Source organism: Garra rufa, chromosome 10 (assembly GCF_049309525.1).
Source record: "Garra rufa chromosome 10, GarRuf1.0, whole genome shotgun sequence".
NCBI classification, from domain to species: domain Eukaryota; kingdom Metazoa; phylum Chordata; class Actinopteri; order Cypriniformes; family Cyprinidae; genus Garra; species Garra rufa.
The window spans coordinates 43,973,764-43,995,148 of NC_133370.1; the positions used below are offsets into that span (position 1 = coordinate 43,973,764).

General features: G+C 36.7%; 1 protein-coding gene across 1 annotated transcript; it reads left to right on the plus strand.

The window, feature by feature from the left end:
• Window positions 1–603: 603 nt before the first annotated feature.
• Window positions 604–21,152, plus strand: kdsr (3-ketodihydrosphingosine reductase). Its single transcript, XM_073849587.1, has 10 exons — window positions 604–1,032; window positions 1,795–1,884; window positions 4,557–4,613; window positions 6,360–6,425; window positions 6,558–6,653; window positions 9,767–9,958; window positions 10,047–10,130; window positions 10,617–10,700; window positions 12,763–12,864; window positions 17,150–21,152. Exons 1-10 carry the CDS (start codon window positions 844–846, stop codon window positions 17,267–17,269), a joined length of 1,080 nt encoding a protein of 359 aa, XP_073705688.1. The 5' UTR covers window positions 604–843; the 3' UTR covers window positions 17,270–21,152.
• Window positions 21,153–21,385: the final 233 nt, after the last annotated feature.

A 21,385-nucleotide genomic window follows, 5' to 3' on the forward strand; every position in this document is an offset into this window, starting at 1 on the left:
AATATATCAAAATTTAATTTTTGGTTAGTAACGTGCATTGCTAAGAACTTCATTTGCACAACTTTAAAGACGATTTTCACAATATTTACATTTTTTTGCACTCCTCAGATTCCAGACTTTCAAATAGTTGTATCCAAATTTTGACAACCAAATATTGTTCTATCTTAACAAGCCATACTTCAATGGAAAGCTTGTTTATTCTGCTTATAGATGATGTACACATCTCAATAAAAAGAAAAAGTACCCTTATGACCATTTTGTGGTCCAGGGTCACATATTTATGTTTTGAATATATATTATTTCATAGCGGGTTGACTGACATGCCATTGTGGGCGGGGTTTTGGATAAAGGGTTTATGTTTGAATCAAAATCAGTGGCTAAGATGGCAAAACAGTTTAAAACGTTTACAGCACGTCTAAAAGCACCATTTCAATGCTCTTTAACATCAATTAACAAAGTGACAGTTATTGACAGTCTTCCTGCTCTGGAGAGAATGTTGAACTTTGGAACTTGTAGTTCATTTCCCGCCCCAATCGCATTCTAACAAGGTTTAAAAAACTACAACTCCCATAAATCCACCGCTCAAACGCAGCCAGCATCCCGTTCAAAGTGCTTCGAATCTGTGTTTTGGTTCATGTAGTGAACGGAAAGAGTTAGCTTTTGCAGTCTCACGACTTGAATTTAGTATTTAAACTACCGCACCAGCCTCTAACACATCCCTAGATAATAAAAGAGCATAAACGGCTCGCCCGAAGGCCTGTTATCTTCTGTCCGTGAGACGGGGGTGTGCCTGGAATTGGACATTTAGCTTGTAAGCTAACGTCAGCAGCATCAGGTTGACCCATGTCCTCTGTGGAGGCTCTCGGCTCCGCGCTCTCACACTGGCTCTCTTTTAACTCCTGGTGGCTGCTTCTGCCTTTCATTATGCTCCTGGTAGTGGCTGCTTTCATCGTGGCTTTCGTGCTGCTGCTGTACATGATATCCCCGTTAATAAGCCCCAAACCTCTCAAACTGAACGGGGCCCATGTGGTGGTAAGTTCGTGTGACTGTCATTTAAATCTGTTTTATCATCAGAAACAACTAAGCTAATAAACGAATGTTATCAGGTGGTTGTCAGTAGGTCATGTTGTGCATCTATCGAAAATAGCATTGAACTGTCATTGTTGCTGCTTATTACTGTTATTAGAGAATCTTAAACCTAATGAATGTCACATGTCAGTCATTATGCTCCAATGCAGATGTGCATTTGACTTGATCAGCTGCTGAAACGATTTGTTATTATTTTAGATTGTAAATGCACATCCAATTTATGTTAAAGGTCATATTTTACTGGAGGCCAAATAAGTGTAATTGTACTAGTTATGCAACTATCTGTTCCAGGACAGTGGACCATTTCAAGCGGGCAGTGCATGCTTTTGCATTTGCTAGGGTTCATAGTTTATCAAGACTTATCTAGTTGTAAATGAACAACATGTTGAACTATCTACAAATAGGCAGTGTTTTCATAGGATATTTTACAAAAATCTATTTCTCTGTTGGAAATATAAACAGAATTTTTATATCTGCGACCTGACTGTTGTACCTTGTAACATTTACGTGCAAACAGATGCACTTTCAGTGGCACATGCAGTGTAGATAATTGCTTATTTTCATTTGTTGGCTTGTCTGGTGCTTCCACCTGGTGAATTTGTTGGCGCTCTCTCTCAATTTCATTTGCATATTTTAATAAAAGATATGCACCATGACTTGATTGGTTTGTAATAAATGTGTTCTGAATGCCGTGTCCATCGTCAGGTGACTGGAGGCAGCAGTGGGATCGGGAAGTGTATTGCAATGGAATGCTACAAACATGGTGCCTTCATCACTCTGGTGGCACGAGATGAGGTTTGTCATATGCATGTCACTGGATATCATACACTAGTGTTTAAAAGTTTGAGATCAAGAATCTCTTTAAAATGAATATTTTCTGCTGTAATACAGTTAAAGTCAAAATTTTACGTACACTTTGCAGAATCTTAATTAAAAAACAGCTGTGAATCATTCATGCATTTTGTACGATCCATCTTATTTTGCTAAAATAATTAACATTTTGCAGATTCTGCAAGGTGTATGTAAACTTTTGATTCAACTGTATATTTTGCTAATGTCAGTTATTCCTGTGATGCAAAGCTGAATTTTTTTTAGCAAAATTTCCCAAGTCTTCAGTGTCACATTATACTTATGAAATCATTCTACTATGAGTTGGTGCTTAAGAAATACTTATTAGGGGCCAAGCACCGAAGGTGTATCCGTTCTGTTTCTTATTATTATTCTTCCGCTCTTGAAGTCTATGGCAGCCCATAGAACCGCTTGCGGGAAAGTTGTATAATTTGGCACACTGATAGAGGACAATCTCAACTTTAACAATAGCAAGTTTGGAGTCTCTAACTCAAACTCTCTAGCGCCACCACTTGTCCAAAGTTTCACTTTCTTTTTGCTAATTACTTTTGAACCGTTAGCCATAAAGTCAAAATTCCAATTTTCTCTGAATCCTTGGGTCATGCCGAGTCGAATGAACACCAAATTTCAAAAATCGTAAGGTTTAGTTTTTTTTCTATAATTAATTGTTTGTAAAACCTACTTTTTCGAACTCGTCCTAGACGGTTTGTTTGATTTTTACCAAAATTGGCTCAGATCATCTTCAGACCATGCAGGCAAAAAGTTATGGAATTCAAGTTGATTGGACAAACCGTTCTCGAATAACACGCTAATTAATTCTACAAAAAGCGTGCAAAAATGGAAGTGAGGCCATATCTCCGCAACGGTTTGTCGTATTGAGACCAAACTTGGTGTGTGTTATAACAAGCATGACCTGAGTCTGCCTGCAGTGGTTCATCACAGTGCCACCTAGTGGTCAGGAGATATGAAAATTGGCTATTTTTGCTCATAACTTCTTAGTGCTTTGGCCAAAAATCTGAAACTCATCCCGTTAGATTTGGAGGAGCATACCGAGTCGAACCATATCCAATTTTCCCATGTCAGCCATTTTGGGTGTCGGCCATTTTGAATTTAGTTTTAAAATGCTGTATCTTGAGAATGGATTACCGTATCGTTTCGACAATAATTACAAAAATGTTCGGCACCATGCCCTGAATGTACATACAAATTTTGGGGCCAGCGCCACCTTGTGGTCAAAAGTTATAACGAAATTTCGAAAAATGCTAATAACTTCTGTAAAAAATGGCTCATTGTAATAAAAGTGATCTCAAAATATTCCTTGAGTCGGGCCGAGAACATTGATACCAATTATGCCAAAATTGGCCTAACTTCCTGTTCGCCATTTTGATTAATGTAGAAAACCTACTTTTTCGAACTCCTCCTAGACCGTTAGTCGGATTTTCACCAAATTTGACTCGGATCATCTTCAGACCATGCTGACAAAAAGTTATGGATTTTGTGTCGATATTCGAAACCGTTTTCATTTAACGCATCAACGAATTTGCTGGAAAGATGCCAAAGCGCATCGGGAGCTGTATCTCTGCAAAGCTTTGAGATATTTGCAACAAATTTGGTATGAGGCATTAGCACCTCACACTGATCACACCACATCAATTTGGTAACAGCGCCACCTATTGGTCAAGAGTAATGAACCATTCATTAACCATTAGTTTTAAAATGATCAAAAATGCTAATAACTGTAGATAGCATTAGCCTATTGTAATGAAACTGGTCTCAAAATATTCCTTGGGTCATGCCGACAACATAGATACCAATTAGGCCACAGTTGGCCAAACTCCCTGTCCGCCATTTTGATTTATGTTGAAAACCTACTTTTTCGAACTAGTCCTAGACCGTTTGTCCGATTTTCACCAAAATCGAGTCAGATCATCTTCAGACTGCGCTGACAAAAAGTTATGGATTTCATGTTGATAGATGAAACCGTTTTCGTACAGCGCCTCTATAAATTTTAGGCTTGATGTGAAAATGACTCTGAGGCTTTATCTTTGGAAAACGTTTGTCACCTCACACTAAACACACCACATCGATCTGATAACAGCGCCACCTCTTGGTCAAACGTTTTAAGCCATTAAGTCACATCAGTAGGCGTTCTACATCATTTTTATGTAATTTTGACTAAAATCATCTTAAAATTGCTTCCTTTTACATATTGTTGCAGTTGGTTTGCTGTTCCTGCCATCCTTAGCTCCTCATTTTGCCCTTTGAATGCTTGGCCCCGTAATTGCTGCTTGCAGCTATATTTATTATTATTATTATTAAAAGTGTTGAAAACAGTTGTGCTGCTTAATATTTTTGTGGAAACTGTGATAATTGTTTCAGGATTTTCGGACAAAAAGAAAGTAAAATAACAATTTATTAGAAATAAAAACCTTTTGTAACATTATAAATGTCACTTTTTTTAATTTAATGCATACTTAATAAAAGTAAATAAAAGTATTAATTTCTTTTAGAAAAAAAAAACATAGTGACTTCAAACTTTTGATCGATAGTGAATTTTGACAGTTATTGCTGTCAATGAATGTTGTTAAATATTTGTTGGTGTGCATATTTCTCTATAGCACAAGCTGGTTCAAGCCAAGAAAGAAGTGGAGAAATGTGCCATAAATGATAAGCAAGTATGTATTACTTTTGTGTGTATGTATGCATTTATGTTTTTTTTTAAATCTACATTTGCAATCAAAATTATTTAACCCCCTTGATCTGCAAGACATTTCACAAAATTTTGTGAAAAAATTCAACAAAGGCGTCAGTACACTATTAGAGAGAGTTTATTAATACAATGCAATTCTGAGAATGTAAGTTGATGAATAATGAAAAAAAAAATCAAATTGACACAATTATTCAACCCCCAAAAGTCAAAATTTGGTGCAGAATATTTTATTCTGTAAAACCACCAATAAATGCTGCTTGAAAGTGCTTACAGGCGTCTTGTCAGCTCTCTACTAGTCTTGGTCCATTCCTCGCCTGAAAAGCATTCAGATCACTGATAATCTTTGGTTTTCACTTTGCCACTGCTTTCTTCAAATTCAACCAAATATTTTCAATGAGAATTAAATCTGGAGACTGAACAGGCCACTCGAGCATTCTATGACTGATCCCTGAACCAAGCTTAAGTAGATTTGGATGTATACTTTGGGATGATTGTCCTGCAGGAAAGTCAGTTGATCATCAGCCTCTGTCTTTGCACCAAAGGCATGACAATTCTTGTCAACATGGCCTTTAACGAATCAAAGATACTTCAAAGAATCCATGATGTCCTTCATACAGTCATGCAACAGTAAAACACCCCCTAACAGGACTGATCCACCTCAATGTTTGACTGTGGAGATGGTGTTCTTCTGCTAATAAGCTTTTTTTGCACCAGACATACCGCTGATCCATAGGTCCAAAAAGTTCCAGTTTGGTCACATCACTCCATAAAACATTTTTCCAGAACTTCACAGGTCTATCCAAATTAATTTTAGCATGTTCAAATCTGTTTTTCATGGTCAAGAGTGGTATTCGCCAAGATGTCCCAGCATTAAAGCCATGCTTGTCTAGTGTTCATCTTCTACTCTGCATTGAAATGTTTTTCCTTCTTTCATTGGGTCATCTTGAAAGTCTTTGGCTGTACATTGCAGGTTTTTCCTCAGCTGTTTGAATCAAATATTAAATGATATTGTGCTTTTTCTTCAATGCCCTCAAAGGTTTTCTGGTACAACAGAAGTAATAAAGTACCAGAAAACATAGTTTTACTATATACTATATATATAGTAAAACATAGTTTTACTATATTTAAAAAATATAGTTTTAAGTAATAAAGCTGCCAGCTGTGTCTCTAGGAACTTTAATTGTTTTAAAAAAAAAACCTTCATATAGTCTTAGACTTTTTAAAGTAATACAATTATTTCTTCTCTGTAGATTTTGTGAGAGCTCTTGTCATATTAGCTACTCAAACTTCAGCACATGCATGGGCTAACTGTATGTATATGTAACAGCTCAACCAAATTCTGTTTTCTAATAGAGTTTCTAAAGATTTAATTGTGTTTTAAGACAATTTTGTTCCCCACCATACAAATAAGTGACTAAAATCAGCAGTATTGAATAGGGGTTGAATAATTATGACACAGCTGTGTAGAGCTCAAAAATATTACATTATATATTGATTATCACTTTTAATATGCCAGTAATCTGTTATAGATGCAATTTTTGATTAAAAAAAAAAAGCTTGTATTTGTAAGGTACTGCAGTCTCTGGGGGGAGAGTTGAATAATTTCGAGTGCAGCTGTATGTTTGTAAATCTTTTTTTTTTTTTTTTGGTCATTGCACTGAAATCAACTCATGCCCATGCTGTTTCTGATGATTATTATTATCACCTCTAGGTGGTGCTTTGCATTTCTGTTGATGTGTCGAAAGACTACAACCAGGTGGAAAGTGTCATAAAACAAGTATGTTTATTCTGAATCGTATGTCAGCATTTGTTCTGGTCATTGTTTTGAAACGTTAACTGTTATTAAAGATTTCTTCAGATGGTTTGTGATGCGGTTCCTGAGTGTTGTGTGCTTGTGTTTGCTATACAGGCTCAAGAGAAGCTGGGTCCTGTGGACATGCTGGTGAATTGTGCCGGGACAGCTATATCTGGGAAGTTTGATGAAGTCGAAGTGGACCGATTCAAGGTAAGAATTAAAGCATATTATCGACAATTGGTTGGATACTTTTGGACTGGACCTTGCAACATCCTAGAATGAAGGTTCTCAACTGTCAGTTTTGCTCCAACCCTAATCAAACAGAACACCCCAGAACAAGCTAATTATTCCTTTAAGTGTCCGAAACGGCTCCATTTTTCCCTATATGGTGCACAATATCAGGTGTCGGCCAAATCTGAGTGAGTAACTTAATTCCCTACATTCGTTCACTTGTTTATACCCACAATGCAGTCTGATTTTGAGTGCACATCCCATGCACAGTGCTGAAGCACTATTTCCTAAAATCCTGACAAGCTGGAAGGGAGTTCTCTAGAGATTGGAAACGATTGAGTTTGAATGAAAGATTCAGATTGCAGTGCTCTTTTTATTTTTAACATTTATTTCATCATTGTTAGATCATGCCTCCACGCCAGAAATATCAGATCCAGTCCCGGATGGCAGATCCTGTTAGAAAATATAAATTTTTTTTTATGGTAAAAGAACAACTAGTCAGTGAAGTTGTCTAATATCCAAAGTAGGGATGCACTGAAATGAAAATTCTTGGACGAAGCCTAACAAAATTACACACTGGGCAGAAGGACGATTACCTAACATGATTTTTCATGTTTTCCCCCATGTATTTTGCCAGTTTTTTCACCATTGCATGAATTAAATAGCCAATATTTGCTTTTTACAGTTTTGTCTTGCTTTTCAATGAAAAAATCAATTACAAAACAACAATTTAAAAATATTTAACACTGAACATTTTTAGCATTCTAGTAGACATCATAGCCTACCAACAAAGCACAATTTAACTTAAAATTAATAAGTTAGTAAAATAATATTCTTTGGCCTTTTTTAAAGACTACCTTAAATCAGGCATGTGTTTTTAATGTACAAATAAATGCAGCCTTGCTGAGCAAAGGAGAATGTTATAATACATGTATTAATAGAGCTGTTGTAATGATTGTTATCATTATTTGTTACTTTTTTTATTTTATTTTACAGAACAACAGTAAAACTACAATAAAATTTATGAATGTTGACTGTTGGGATGGTTATTGTTGCAGCACGAACTGAATTGTAGGTGACACGAGTTGTTTACTGTAGTTCAAGCTGGATAGTGCAAACCGGATTTAATGTGTTCAATAAAAGTAATTCATGCAGCTGTGACTGCGTTAACTGTCCATTCTATTAGTAGTATAGAATAGAATGAAACATTGACTTTTATTTTGGCGGAAACCCACAAGAAGACCTCAGTACTACTTTTTGCTGACAGCAGCAGATTTATGAATAATTCTCATCATGCAGATTTTCCTTGCGCTTTAGACTGTGAACCCCTAGAATAAATACAATTTTTGCGTGTATTAGACAACATAACGTTCTGTAGTTTATGTACTAATGGTTTAAGGCCATTTCGATTTCAGTCATCACAGTAACCAGCAACAACCACCTAGTGTTGTTTTTGGTGGCCGGTTTTAATTTTAGTTTTAGTCTAGTCTTTGTGTGAAACTGTCGTTTTAATTTTTATTAGTTTTAGTCACGTTCATACTACATTTTTAGTCTAGTCAAGTTTTAGTCAACTAAAAGTCTGGGCATTTTGGTCTTATTTTAGTCAGAATTATCCATGACTATTTTCTTCTAGTTTTAGTCGACGAAAACTGATGACATTTTGTCTAGTTTTAGTAAATAAAAATTGTATTTTAGTCTCTTTTTTTTCTTTTTTATATAAGTTTACTTACAGATTAATTCATTTATACCTTGCATAAGTAAAAAAACTTTTTATTTTTATTTTTATTTTTTATGGTTTTCGTAGTACAAGGTGATTTATTTTATGAAACTGTCCAAAAATCACTTGGACATCTAAGATGCAAAAGCAACTTTTTCCACCTTTGACCACAAGATGTCATTAGTGTGCAACGTGTTGAAAAGCTTTGAGTAATGTACCTTTTTACGATACAGTTGAGGGGAAAGCCTCGGTGCTTCGAAAAGCTTCATTTTCCCATCACTACAAAAAAATAAAATGTGTGTCGTTTCCTCTCTTTCTCCCAAAGATGAAACCCAGCTGGCTGGACATCGGTCCCTTCATCTGTGTCAGACTTAACTTTGTTTGTAATGCCGCGAGTGGGGCTTGAGGAAGTGACGTCGCCTGCGTCTGCACGGTTTAGGCTAGAAGCGATACAGCTGTGGCTACTGGGCATGCGCACATCAATCTAACGTTATAAAATTTTGTTTCGTCTCTTTTTCGTCAGCGAAAATAAAGAGACATTTTAGCATAGATTTTATTTTGCAAACCACATTTAGCCTCGTTTTTATTCGGCAACGATATTGCATTTTACATTTAATTATAGTCATCGTCACATGACCAGCATTTAAAGGTTGTATCAGCGATTTCTAGCCTAAAACATAAAGTGTCAATTTCAGCTCACCTTTCATCAGCGGAGCGAAAGTCCACAACACCAAACCCCTGACGCTGATTGGTTGGAACACTGTTTGTTTATCTGTGGAATAGTTAACAGCGTCGATTGTTTTTTTTGGCATATCTCGGACCCTAGGCTGACCAGAGAGACGTGTTTTTTTCACAGACAATTTATGGGGCAGGCAGCGAGCGGATCGTGATGAAAGGTCAGCTGAATTTGACACTTTATGTTTCAGGCTAGAAATCGCTGATACAACCTTAAAGTTTCGTCTCGTTTTCGTCACTCGATAAAGGTTCGTTGACGACGATATTTAGTCATAATTTTCGTTGACGAAAGCAACACTACAACCACCCCTTTCTCTTCTCATGGAACACATGCGATGTGATACTAAACAGTCTTGTGCTGTCTTTTTTTTTTATTTTAGTTTTAAATGATTCCACACTGCCGACATGTTTGCTGCATTAGTGCACGCCTCTATTTGATTGCATCACGTCATTGTTCGGTATAATTTATTCTGCCTTTCCGCTTTTAACAACAAAAGAGTTTTTTTTTTTTTTTTTTTTTTTTTGCTATTTTCGGCCGAATAATTTAAATAAACCCACTCAAAATATCTCCTTCAATCCTCTAGCACTACGATGGCAAGACATCTGTTCCTGAAGTGAAGTGTGTTCTCTCTTTTGACAGAAAATGATGGAGGTGAACTATCTGGGCAGCGTTTACCCCACCCGGGCAGTGATCACCACTATGAAGGAAAGGCGTATGGGCCGCATCATGTTTGTGTCGTCACAGGCGGGGCAGATCGGCCTCTTTGGCTACACGGCCTACTCACCGTCCAAATTTGCTCTGCGTGGTCTGGCTGAGGCCTTGCAGATGGAGGTGTGTACACTCATGATGCTTGCTCAGTATCTGCCACATGGCAGTTTGTTGAAACACTGATTTTAATTTAGTCTCTGATCTTTCTTAGATGAAGCCCTATAATATCTATGTAACTGTGGCGTATCCTCCGGACACTGACACTCCAGGTTTTGCAGAAGAGAATAAGACTAAGGTGAGATAATAGATGCCTTTTCCCTTAATAGAATTAGTCTCTGAATATTAAATACCTGAAATATTAGAATAGAACATTAATATTAATAGAATATTTAAAAGTGAGGGATTTCTAATAATGCAGGCCGTGCTCTGTGAAGTGCTAATATTAGGTGGTTTTTTGTCCCTGCAAAAAGCAATACTAGGTAAAACATTTTGGTAACACTTTATTTTAAGGACCAAATCTCACTATTAACTATTTGGTTATTAAATAAGATATTACTAGCATATTGGCTGTTTATTAGTACTTACAAAGCACATATTAATGCCTTATTCTGCACACACCTAAACTTAACTTAATAAGCAGATAATTAGGAGTTTATTGAGGCAAAAGTCATAGTTAATAGTGAATAATGACAATTGGTCCCTAAACTAAAGTGTAACCAACATTTTTTTTTTGTCCTGTCTGTGCGTTTTATTCTTCTGATTTTGACTTTCTTTTTGGCAGCCTCTGGAGACTAAGTTAATTTCAGAAACGTCTGGAGTCTGTCAGCCTGAGCAGGTAGCAAAAGTTGTGGTGAAGGATGCTGTGGTAAGTAGAGAACGTGCCTTGAGACCCCTGTCTAGCTTTTTTTTAACCATAAGAATGTCATTTAAATGGATAGTTCAGCCAGAATATAAATTCTGATCATTTCCTTACCCCCATGTCGGTCCAGACTCTTCTGCATGTGGAACACAAAAGAAGATATTCTGAGAAATATTTGAGTTTCTTATCAATAGTCTTCAAAATACCTTATTTTTGGGTAAACTATACTTAAACAGTTTTAAAAATGTCTACAGTGGTGGCCAAAATTATTAGAACACATTATTAGTATTTTCATCTAAAAAAAAAAATGGCTTTAAGTCAGTTATTTCTAACTTTGGCTGTAGTGGGTCAGTAGGAAGTATCAGTTTACATTTCCAAACATTGCCATTATTTGTAATAATCCAGTGAGGTTTTTGTTTGCACAAGGAGTCTGAAAACAGCCAGTGCTCCATACAGAGATATGATCTCATCATCATCCAGTCTGTCTAGAATGACATGAAGAAACAGAACAAACTGAGGCAGACTAAATCCAGAAGAACTGTGGCAATGTTTCCAAGATGTTTGAATAGACCTACCTGCAAAGCTACCTGAAAAGCTATGCAGTTGTGTACCTAGGGCAAAATCTGCTTTAAACGCAAAGGATGGTTACACCAAATGTTGATTTAATTTAGTTAAAGGAGTCATATGATGTGGTTTCTTGTTTTCCTTTGTCTTTGGAGTATTGCAAGCTGTTTGTGCATAGATAAGATCTGTAAAGTTCCAAAGCATAAAGTCTCAAAACCAAAGAGATATTTATTATAAAAGTTAAGATTTAGCCACACCTCCCTAAAACAACTCGTTTAAACACGCCCCACTTGTTCACGTCAAGGCGTGGGTAGATTTGCATAAGACTGCCCATATGTATATGGAAAGAAAGAAGGCCTAACTTTTACCGGCTGGAGTAGTGTTTAGCCGCCATGTTGTGGAGATGCAGTGTGTTTCATTGCGCCTTTCGTTTAGCCTTCCAAATGAGGACACAAATAGAAATCAGTGGTTAAGTTACAATACTGTTCTGGAACAGTACAACACAAATATTCAAGTGTATGCTGCGCATTTCATGGAGGACTGTTTCCTGAACCTGGGAGAGCAGCTTACAATGCCAGCTATACACACAGAGTTAAGGCTATAAAGTGGGGCAATTCCAGTGTTGCAAGGACAGTCTACGCTTCTGACTGATGCCCTGTAAGTACGTTTTCATATTTAAAGAATTCAGTAAACACGTGAAAAGACAGTATGAGTTATTACAATCAGCAGTTATGTCCCCACTGGATGCAACAAATGCCTCGTTTATAATAGGGATTTATTGTTTCTGTCTCGTCGCCCCGAGAAACGGCAGCACAACATGGTAAGGGGTGTAACATTTCCGTCACACACTTGAGGTATCTGGCCAATCGTAATGCACTGTATAGCTGGCCAATCAGAGAACACCTCGGTTTCCATCAACGATGAGCTTTGTAAAAATCGAAGCGTTTCAGAAAGGACGGACAGAGAGGAGCGAAAATAATGTTTTTGAACCTCAAACTGCATTAACACATTGCATTACAACAAATACACAAAATAATGCTTTTTTTTAGCAACATCATATGACTTCTGTAATAGAAGTTAATTTAAGTGCCTTAGACCTTTAACAGTTCTATAGCTTTGCAGGAAGGTCTCTTAAAACATCTTGGAGATGTTGCCACAGTTTTTCTGGATTTAGTCTGTCTCAGTTTGTTCTGTTTCTGTACTGGATGATGATGAGATCAGATCTCTGTGTGGAGCACAGGCTGTTGTCAGACTCCTTGTGCAAACAAAAATCTCACTGGATTATTACAAATAATGGCAAAATGAATGTTTGGAAATGTGAATTGATATTTCCTACTGGCACACTACAGCAAAAGATAGAAATAACTGACTTAACACCATATTTGATTTTTTTTAAATTCAGGGTTTGAAATTAAGTCAAACTATTTCATATGTATAATTTCATATAATGTAATACTGTAAGAGCTATTGTTATCTCAAATATCTTGTTTCTGTTCACTCACAGCAGGGAAATTTCACCAGCTCATTTGGACCCGATGGCTACATGCTGTCAGCGCTGACCTGTGGGATGTCGCCTGTTACCTCCATCACTGAGGGGCTGCAGCAGGTATAGCCCATTATCACAATACACGAAAAGTCTGAATCTAGTGCAACAGTGTCATCATATTTAAAACACTGACAATACCTTAGGAGATGGAAATGGATGACTCCTCCCTTTCTGTGTAATTATTTCTGCATCATGTGCCTTTCATCATCCTGCTTGGCCTTTGTATCTTAGTAACATCATGTTTGCATTCAGCTTTCGTAGGGCTATTTGAGTCACTCACGGTCTTAGATATTCCCTTTGAAGATTTTAATGAGCCTTTTGACTTTTGCCCAGCTCTTCCCTGACTCAAAACTCTCTAAAATCTGAGGAATAAACCTGTAAGATCAGCCAGATGGCTTTTTTTTTGCTTCTTTTTTATGAATTCCTTTGATGAATAGAAGATGTAGTCACAGCAGATTTTAAACAAAAACAGAATCAGATGCCATCAGCATGTGGAGAAGGAATCTGTGTGCGCTGATATCTACAAAACTCAACATTGTTACATGATTATGCTTTACCTGCCAGTAACAGTATAGTATCATTTTTAAATCCATTCTGTGATGTTCAGCATATTTTCCCCACAAATATTTGAAGAAAGTCACAGTGTTAAAGCTTTTATTACTTCTATTCCTATTCCTTGTCTTGTTGACAAAATTATGTAGCTTCTAAATCAGTCCAGCTGTTCGATGTCATGGCAACTACCCACAGTCTGGATTCTGTGTAATCAGTTCTAATAAGTAATGAACAAAATATATTTTTTAAAAATAGCCGAGATAGATGGATAGATTGGTGGGTTGGATGGATGTATAGATGGATGGATTGATGGATAGGTAGGTAGAAAGATAGAAAGCTAGTGGAAGTGAGTAGGTGATTAGAAAAGATCGATAGATAAAATATACAGGTGTAGATGGATAGAATATAGATGTAGATAAATGAAAGATAATTGAAATATACAGATATAGATGGATGGATGGATAGATGGATAGAATATACAGGTGTAGACTGATAGATGGAATATATAGGTGCAGATGGATAGATGGATGGAATATACAGTCAAGCCCGAAATTATTCATACTCCTGGCAAATTCTGACTTAAAGTTACTTTTATTCAACCAGCAAGTTTTACGTTGACCGGAAATGACACAGGCTTCTCCCAAAAGATAATAAGACGATGTACAGTTGGCATCATTGTGGAAAAAAATATTTATCTGCTTTTATTTACATTTGAACAAAAAGTGGCATGTCCAAAATTATTCATACCCTTTGCAAACTGTCACAGTCTATGGGAAAATCCTAATAAGTTCTATACCATTCAAAATAGTCCAAGCTGTTCTAAAGCATCCTAATTACCGTGATTCATTGGGAACAGCTGTTTTAATCAACTCAACAGGTGAAAAACAGAAGCTCTCTGCTGTTGGTTTGTGGACAGTCATGGCTAAGACAAAGGAGCTCACTGAGGACCTGCAGCTGTGCATTGTGGCTACTTACAAGTCAGGAAAGAGCTATAAGACCATATCTTAATGTTTAGAAGTTCCAGTGGCTACAGTGCAAAGTATTATTAAAAAATACAAGACGTTCCGCACTGTGAAAAATCTCAGAGGATGTGGTTGGAAGCCAAAAGTGATGTAGCCTTCATTTGGCGTAAAAAAGGAGAAGCCTTCAACCCTAAGAACACCATCCCCACTGTCAAACATGGTGGTGGGAACCTAATGTTTTGGGTTTTGGACCAGGGAACCTAATCACAGTAAACAGCATCATGAAACAGGAGCAATACATCAAAATTCTCAACAACAACATCAGGCAGTCTGCAGACAAACTTGGCCTGGGGCACCAGTGGACATTTCAGCACGACAACAACAGTCGTGACTTAAATCTAGGCTTGCCACGATATACGATGTTGATGGTGTTACCGGTTTTAAGACGCAACACCGGTGACATCACTTTTCCACCGTGGCACCGTCCCCACATTTTTTTTTTTTTTTTTAAGTATTCGTTTTTTTTTATTAAATATTTATTTGAATTAAATGGAAAATATAATTCTAAATAATTTACTTAAGATGAGAGCATGCACTATAATTAAAAACTGAACATAGCTACAATGCGTCATATTTCATTTATCATGTGAGGAGAACGAGAGGAGTCGAATTTACAGAAAGAGAATGGCGGACGAATTAGTGTCAAAACGCAATGCAAAAGCGCCTGTTTGGCAATATTTTGGGTTCAAACCAAATGCAAAAAGGGAACCTGAAAACGTTAATGAGGCAATCTGCAAACTTTGCCTGACAAAGGTGGCAGCATCTGGAGGAAACACAACTAATTTATACACGAACCTTCAAGCGCGCCCCGACTGCTGACTTGTCATTTTTGTAGCCTAATGTCATTTTGAAAGTTTTTCTTTTATATTTGTTTCTTGTTCATTCGTTTAATCTTATTTAAACATTGTGCAATTTATTTATTTATCTTACTGTTTTATTTTCTTGTTCGTTTTAAAAACATTCTAACATAGGCTACGTAATAAACGTTCTATGGTTGTTATTTGTTTGGTTCCAACTTCCACAGTTTTTTCAGCCTGTAGCATTGTTGTGTTTTTTTTCGTTAATAAAAGTTCTGTTTAATTACAGTGATTTTTTTTTTGTAGTTTCGTTGTCGTCCATTCAAACAATTGACGCCGAATTGCAAATTCCCGCAAAAGTGAAAGTATAATACGCACGCATTTATAAGCTATTTAAAAGCAGAAAAAAAGAGAAAACCCCCACCCCCACGGTGATACCGGTACACAACCCTACTTAAATCCAATTGAGAATCTGTGGAGGGAGCTAAAGATCAGGGTGATGGCAAGGAGACCCTCCAACCTGAAAGATGAATAGACAAAAATACCAGTGGAGACATGCAAAAAGCTGGTCAGCAATTATAGGGAGCGTTTGATTGCTGTAATAGCCAATAAATACTTTTCTATTGATTATTAAGAAGGGTATGAATATTTTTATAACTTGCTGGTTGAATAAAAGTAACTTTAAGTCAGAATTTGCCAGGGGTATGAATAATTTGGGCTTGACTGTATGTATAGATAGATGATAGTTGGAATATACAGATATAGATAGATAGGTGGATAGAATATATAGGTGTAGATGATAGATGGAATATACAGGGTTAGGTGAAATATACAGATATAGATGGATAGATAGAATATATAGGTGTAGATGATAGATAGTTGGAATATACAGATATAGTTAATAATGTTATGAAGAGTGATCAGAAGAATTGCATAGTCCTTCTTTGCCATGAAAATTAACTTAATCCCGAAAAAAAACTTTCCACTTCATTTCATTGCTGTCATTAAAGGACCTGCTGAGATCATTTCAGTAATCGTCTTGTTAACTCAGGTGAGAATGTTGACGAGCACAAGGCTGGAGACCATTATGTCAGGCTGATTGGGTTTGAATGGCAGACTTGACATGTTAAAAGGAGGGTGATGCTTGAAATCATTGTTCTTCCATTGTTAACCATGGTGACCTGCAAAGAAACGCGTGCAGCCATCATCGCGTTGCATAAAAATGGCTTCACAGGCACTCACAATTTTGCCCAAAAACACAGCCATGAATAAAGAATGGTACCAAAACACCCTCCAACAGCAATTTCTTCCAACAATCCAACAACAGTTTGGTGAAGAACAATGCATTTTCCAGCACGATGGAGCACTGTGCCATAAGGCAAAAGTGATAACTAAGTGGCTCGGGGACCAAAACGTTGAAATTTTGGGTCCATGGCCTGGAAACTCCCCAGATCTTAATCCCATTGAGAACTTGTGGTCAATCCTCAAGAGGCGGGTGGACAAACAAAAACCCACTAATTCTGACAAACTCCAAGAAGTGATTATGAAAGAATGGGTTGCTATCAGTCAGAATTTGGCCCAGAAGTTGATTGAGAGCATGCCCAGTCGAATTGCAGAGGTCCTGAAAAAGAAGGGCCAACACTGCAAATACTGACTCTTTGCATAAATGTCATGTAATTGTCGATAAAAGCCTTTGAAACGTATGAAGTGCTTGTAATTATATTTCAGTACATCACAGAAACAACTGAAACAAAGATCTAAAAGCAGTTTAGCAGCAAACTTTGTGAAAACTAATATTTGTGTCATTCTCAAAACTTTTGGCCACGACTGTACATAGATGGAATATACAGGTATAGATGGATAGATACTGTAGATAGATAGATATTTATAGATATATTTGTAGTTTCATAGATAGATGGGTTATGAAGTGATTTTCTGTGTGTTAAAATGTTCATCTTATCTCACTCTGTCCAGATCGTGACGATGGGTCTGTTCCGTACCATCGCTCTCTTCTACCTGGGCAGCTTTGACAGCATCGTCCGCCGCTGCATGATCCAGAGAGAACAGTCCAAAGCGGCGGACAAGAGGGAGTAGCACCAGCATTCTCACCACATCCACCTCCATCAGCACCACTACATTCCCACACACACCTCACAGCACGCAGCGCCCCGCCCCGCCAGACATCTTCAAATGCGTACAACAGGTCTACGATAACAAAACACCATTTCTGCTATTATTGTTTTCAGCAGACCTGTAATAGGTGTCCAATCTTTCATGATGTGTCTTTCGGGAGCCCAATCATTCCAGTGCATGCTGCATCAATATTCCAAGCTCTTAAAAAAAAAACAACAACTTTATTTGCATCTAAATGATTTACTCTTTGGCTCTCACTGCCTCTAGTACATTGTTTCAAAAAGGTTTGTGATCGTGCTCAAAACCACACACACACACACACACTACTAGTTCTTGTTCTAGCCTGTTATTTCAACACTAGAATTAATTTCAGTCAGCGTTTATTTATATTGAGATGTTACCATATGGCGTATAGGTAAAAAAAGAAGAAAAAAAAAGAAAATCTGTATAGGTGAAGAACAACAACTTCACTTCCTTACGTTACAATGAGATGAAGAACTCTCCTATGTTCTTCTGACTGGTCTGTGATGTTCGTAGTCAAGCACTGTATCTTCCTGCTTTTAGATTTCATAGTTTTAAGGTACGGACACAGGACATCTGTGTTTTCGGATGAAACAGCCTGAGTCTGCCACTCTGCCTTATCTTCTTTGCTCTGTGTGGGGGTTTCTGAAGGAAATGTTTACCTTATAAATGTGCGTGCGTGTGTGTATGTATATTTGTCTGCTTGTACGCATGCGTTTAGGTGACCTCAGGGGCTTATAAGAGTTCACTGAACTGAAGGATGGGTCAGGAGAAGCCATTGCAGTGGGAAAGGCTCGCTGGCTCGAGTCACTGCACCTCTCTGCCAGCAGGTGGAGCTGGAGATCCAAACGGATCAGGTGCAAGCAGAGCAAAAGAGCTGATCTAGAATCAGTCCTAGTCGGATGGTTTGACGTACACAACCCCAGTACTCTGTAGTATTATTAATGCGAGTACAGAAATGTGAGTGTTCACGCAGGCATTTCAAAAACTGTAGATGTTGTGAAGCTTGATCAGATTTGTACACCAAAACAAGCAATATGGCTTCCACAAGTGAAGTGAGTTTCCTCGTGCTCTGCTCTGTCGTAACGTCAAATGGATGGTTCCATTATAAACTGGCATATAAACAGTGTTTTCTGATTTAGGCCTTCCAAACTCGCCCCCTTGTCCTTGTTGCAAGTCGTACCTTACTGACAACACAATAGCTAGAGAGAAAATGACACTTACTCATGCTGTTGTAATATTTGCCTTCCTCACTGTCACAAGTGGTCACATGTGATCACACCCTACAGCTATATGAGCGGATGTTTATGAGGAGTCCATCTCTTGAATGCCTGAACGCACACAAAAGGATCAATTCAAAAGGATAGTTCACACCAAAATTAACTTTCTGTCATTGTTTACTTACCCTCATGTTTGACCAAACCTGTAGGACTTTCTGTTTTCAGTAGAACACAAAAGGAGAACTTTAGTGGAATGTTCATGCTGCCCCTTTCCTTTGAGTAAGTGGTGAGTGAGGGCTTCAAATCTGCAAAAAAGAACAAAAAAGGAAATGAGATGCAATATTTTGAATTCTTCTGAAGAAGCATGATTGATATGTGTGAGAAACAAAAATGTAAGTCCCTTGAATTAAAGATCTTGAATATACTATTCATGAGATTTGAAAGTTACTTTGAGAGTTTCCTGTGAGTTTTGAGTTTTTGGCTTCAGGACTTGAAATATTGTGTGCATGAGTCGTATGAATTATTTTTATGGTGGTTTTTCATTTTATGGAAAAGAGCAGCGTAAACATTTGGCTAATTTGCTCTTTTTGGTTTCAAAGAAAAAAGAAAGTCCTACAGTTTTAAAACCACATACGTGTGAATAAATAATGACAGATTTTTTTTTTTTTTTTTTTGGTTGAAGTAACACTATTACTCAGTACAACTTTTTAATGCTGTTGTGTTTTTTCCCTAGAACATACACTACCAATCAAAAGTTTTTGAACAGCAAGATTTTTTTTTTATGTTTTTTTAAAGAAGTCTCTTTTGCTCACCAAGCCTAGATTTATTTGATCCAAAATACAGTGAAAACAGTAAAATGTTGCAATATTTGTACTATTTAAAATAACTGTATTCTATTTAAATATATTTTAAAATGTTATTTATTCCTTTGACTTCAAAGCTGAATTTTTGGCATCATTACTCCAGTCACTCAGTCCTTCAGAAATCATTCTTATATTCCGATTTGCTGCTTAAAAAACATTTTTTATTATTATTACTTTTATTATGTTGAAAACCTCTGAATATTTTTACAAGAACAGCATTTATCTGAAATAATGTTTTTTATATATAAATGTCTTTGGCATCACTTTTGATCAATTTAAAGCATCCTTGCTAAATAAAATTAATTTCTATCATTTCTATACAATAACTAGGTAATATGAATAATAAAACATTTAAACAGCAAATCAGCATATTAGAATGATTTCTGAAGGATCATGTGACACTGAAGACTGGAAAAATGATTCTGAAAATTCAGCTTCGATCACAGGAATAAATTACATTTTAGAATATATTCAAATAGAAAACGGTTATTTTAAATGGTAAAAATATTCAAAAATTTTACTGTTTTTGCTGTACTTTAGATTAAATAAATGCAGGCTTGGTAAGCCTTTCTTTAAAAGACAAAAATCTTACTGGTCAAAAACTTTTGACTGGTAGTGCACCTGCAAACTCATTACCTTTCTTTCTTTTTTTTTTTTTCTTTTTTTAAATCTTACCTCCATATGAGACCTAATAGTGATTACTAGCCTGTAATGTGAGGTTAGTCATTTTATTTTTGCCAAAACTTTAATAATTGGACTGTAACATGTTTAAAACAGTGTTTTACAGTCATTTTAGAGTTTAGGGTTACTGTACACCATTGATGTTTCTGCCTAAACAACGTAGTTATGGTCTAATTCAGGTCAGAATTTCCCTAAATGATTTCAACTGCAAATTTCAATACATTTTAGAAGAAAAATCCCCCCTTTTATCCAGAGTTTGCAGGTATGCTAGAAACCCTTGACCAACGCAATCAGGCACTACAGTCATGGAGGCCTATTTCCAAGCCTTAAGAGATCCAAACACAGACCACTATAAAAGCTATAAGGGTGGATACCTCCACATCCAACTATGGCATAGATTGTGTATGGTTTACGTATATTTGTTTTAGTATGGAAAAAGACAATGTTTTTGCTTGTTTGTACATTATTTGCTCTGGATTTAGTTTTTTACGTAAAGACCCAAAATATGAAAATGAGAATGCATGAGTCGAATGACGATGTTCTCATTTGATATTGGCTCGAGGCACGTCGTCCAGCACACAGTAGCTATAAGTTAGGTGCCGATATGTGTCGGACTTACATATTCGGTCGTGCCCTCTTCCATAACACATAGATGTAGTTATTTGTTTAGTCGTTTAAGAAGCTAACAGTAGAGAAATTGTTTTGAACTCCTTAAAGCTATGCAAATCAAGCCTGTGCTCACACTTCATTCAAAAACACACACAAGAGGACACTTGCATTTTTGTTCGTTTATCGTTTTCTGCTATCGTTCACTGTTTTATTGACTGAAGTTGAGATATTTCTGAGAATAAGATATATAGTTTGAGTAACTTTTAAAAAAGAAAGACCAAGACCAATGTGGATGCGTTCTGCTTATGTGTTTTATAAGTTTCTGTTTTCCTTGTTCATTTGTTGCCAAACTTGCATAAATCTCACCTTGTGTGCCATGGGAGAAAAAGAGGATGTTGTTGCTTTGTCTTATTTTCTTACATAATGAAATAAATAACTTTTGAAAGGTAATTCAGTGTCGGATTCTTTTATTGTAGGGTAATGTGTTACCGATGCTTCAGATGGAAACAATGGATTACGAGCCGGGGGTGAAAACTTTTGGAATTAGAAGATAAGGGTAAATATTTACTTATTTTGTCTTCTGGCAAACATGTAAGTATCTTCTGAAGGGCAGTGCTAAATGAAAATAATATGATATTTAAGTCAAATAAGAAAAATGTACACATCTTCATTTTGTTCAAAAG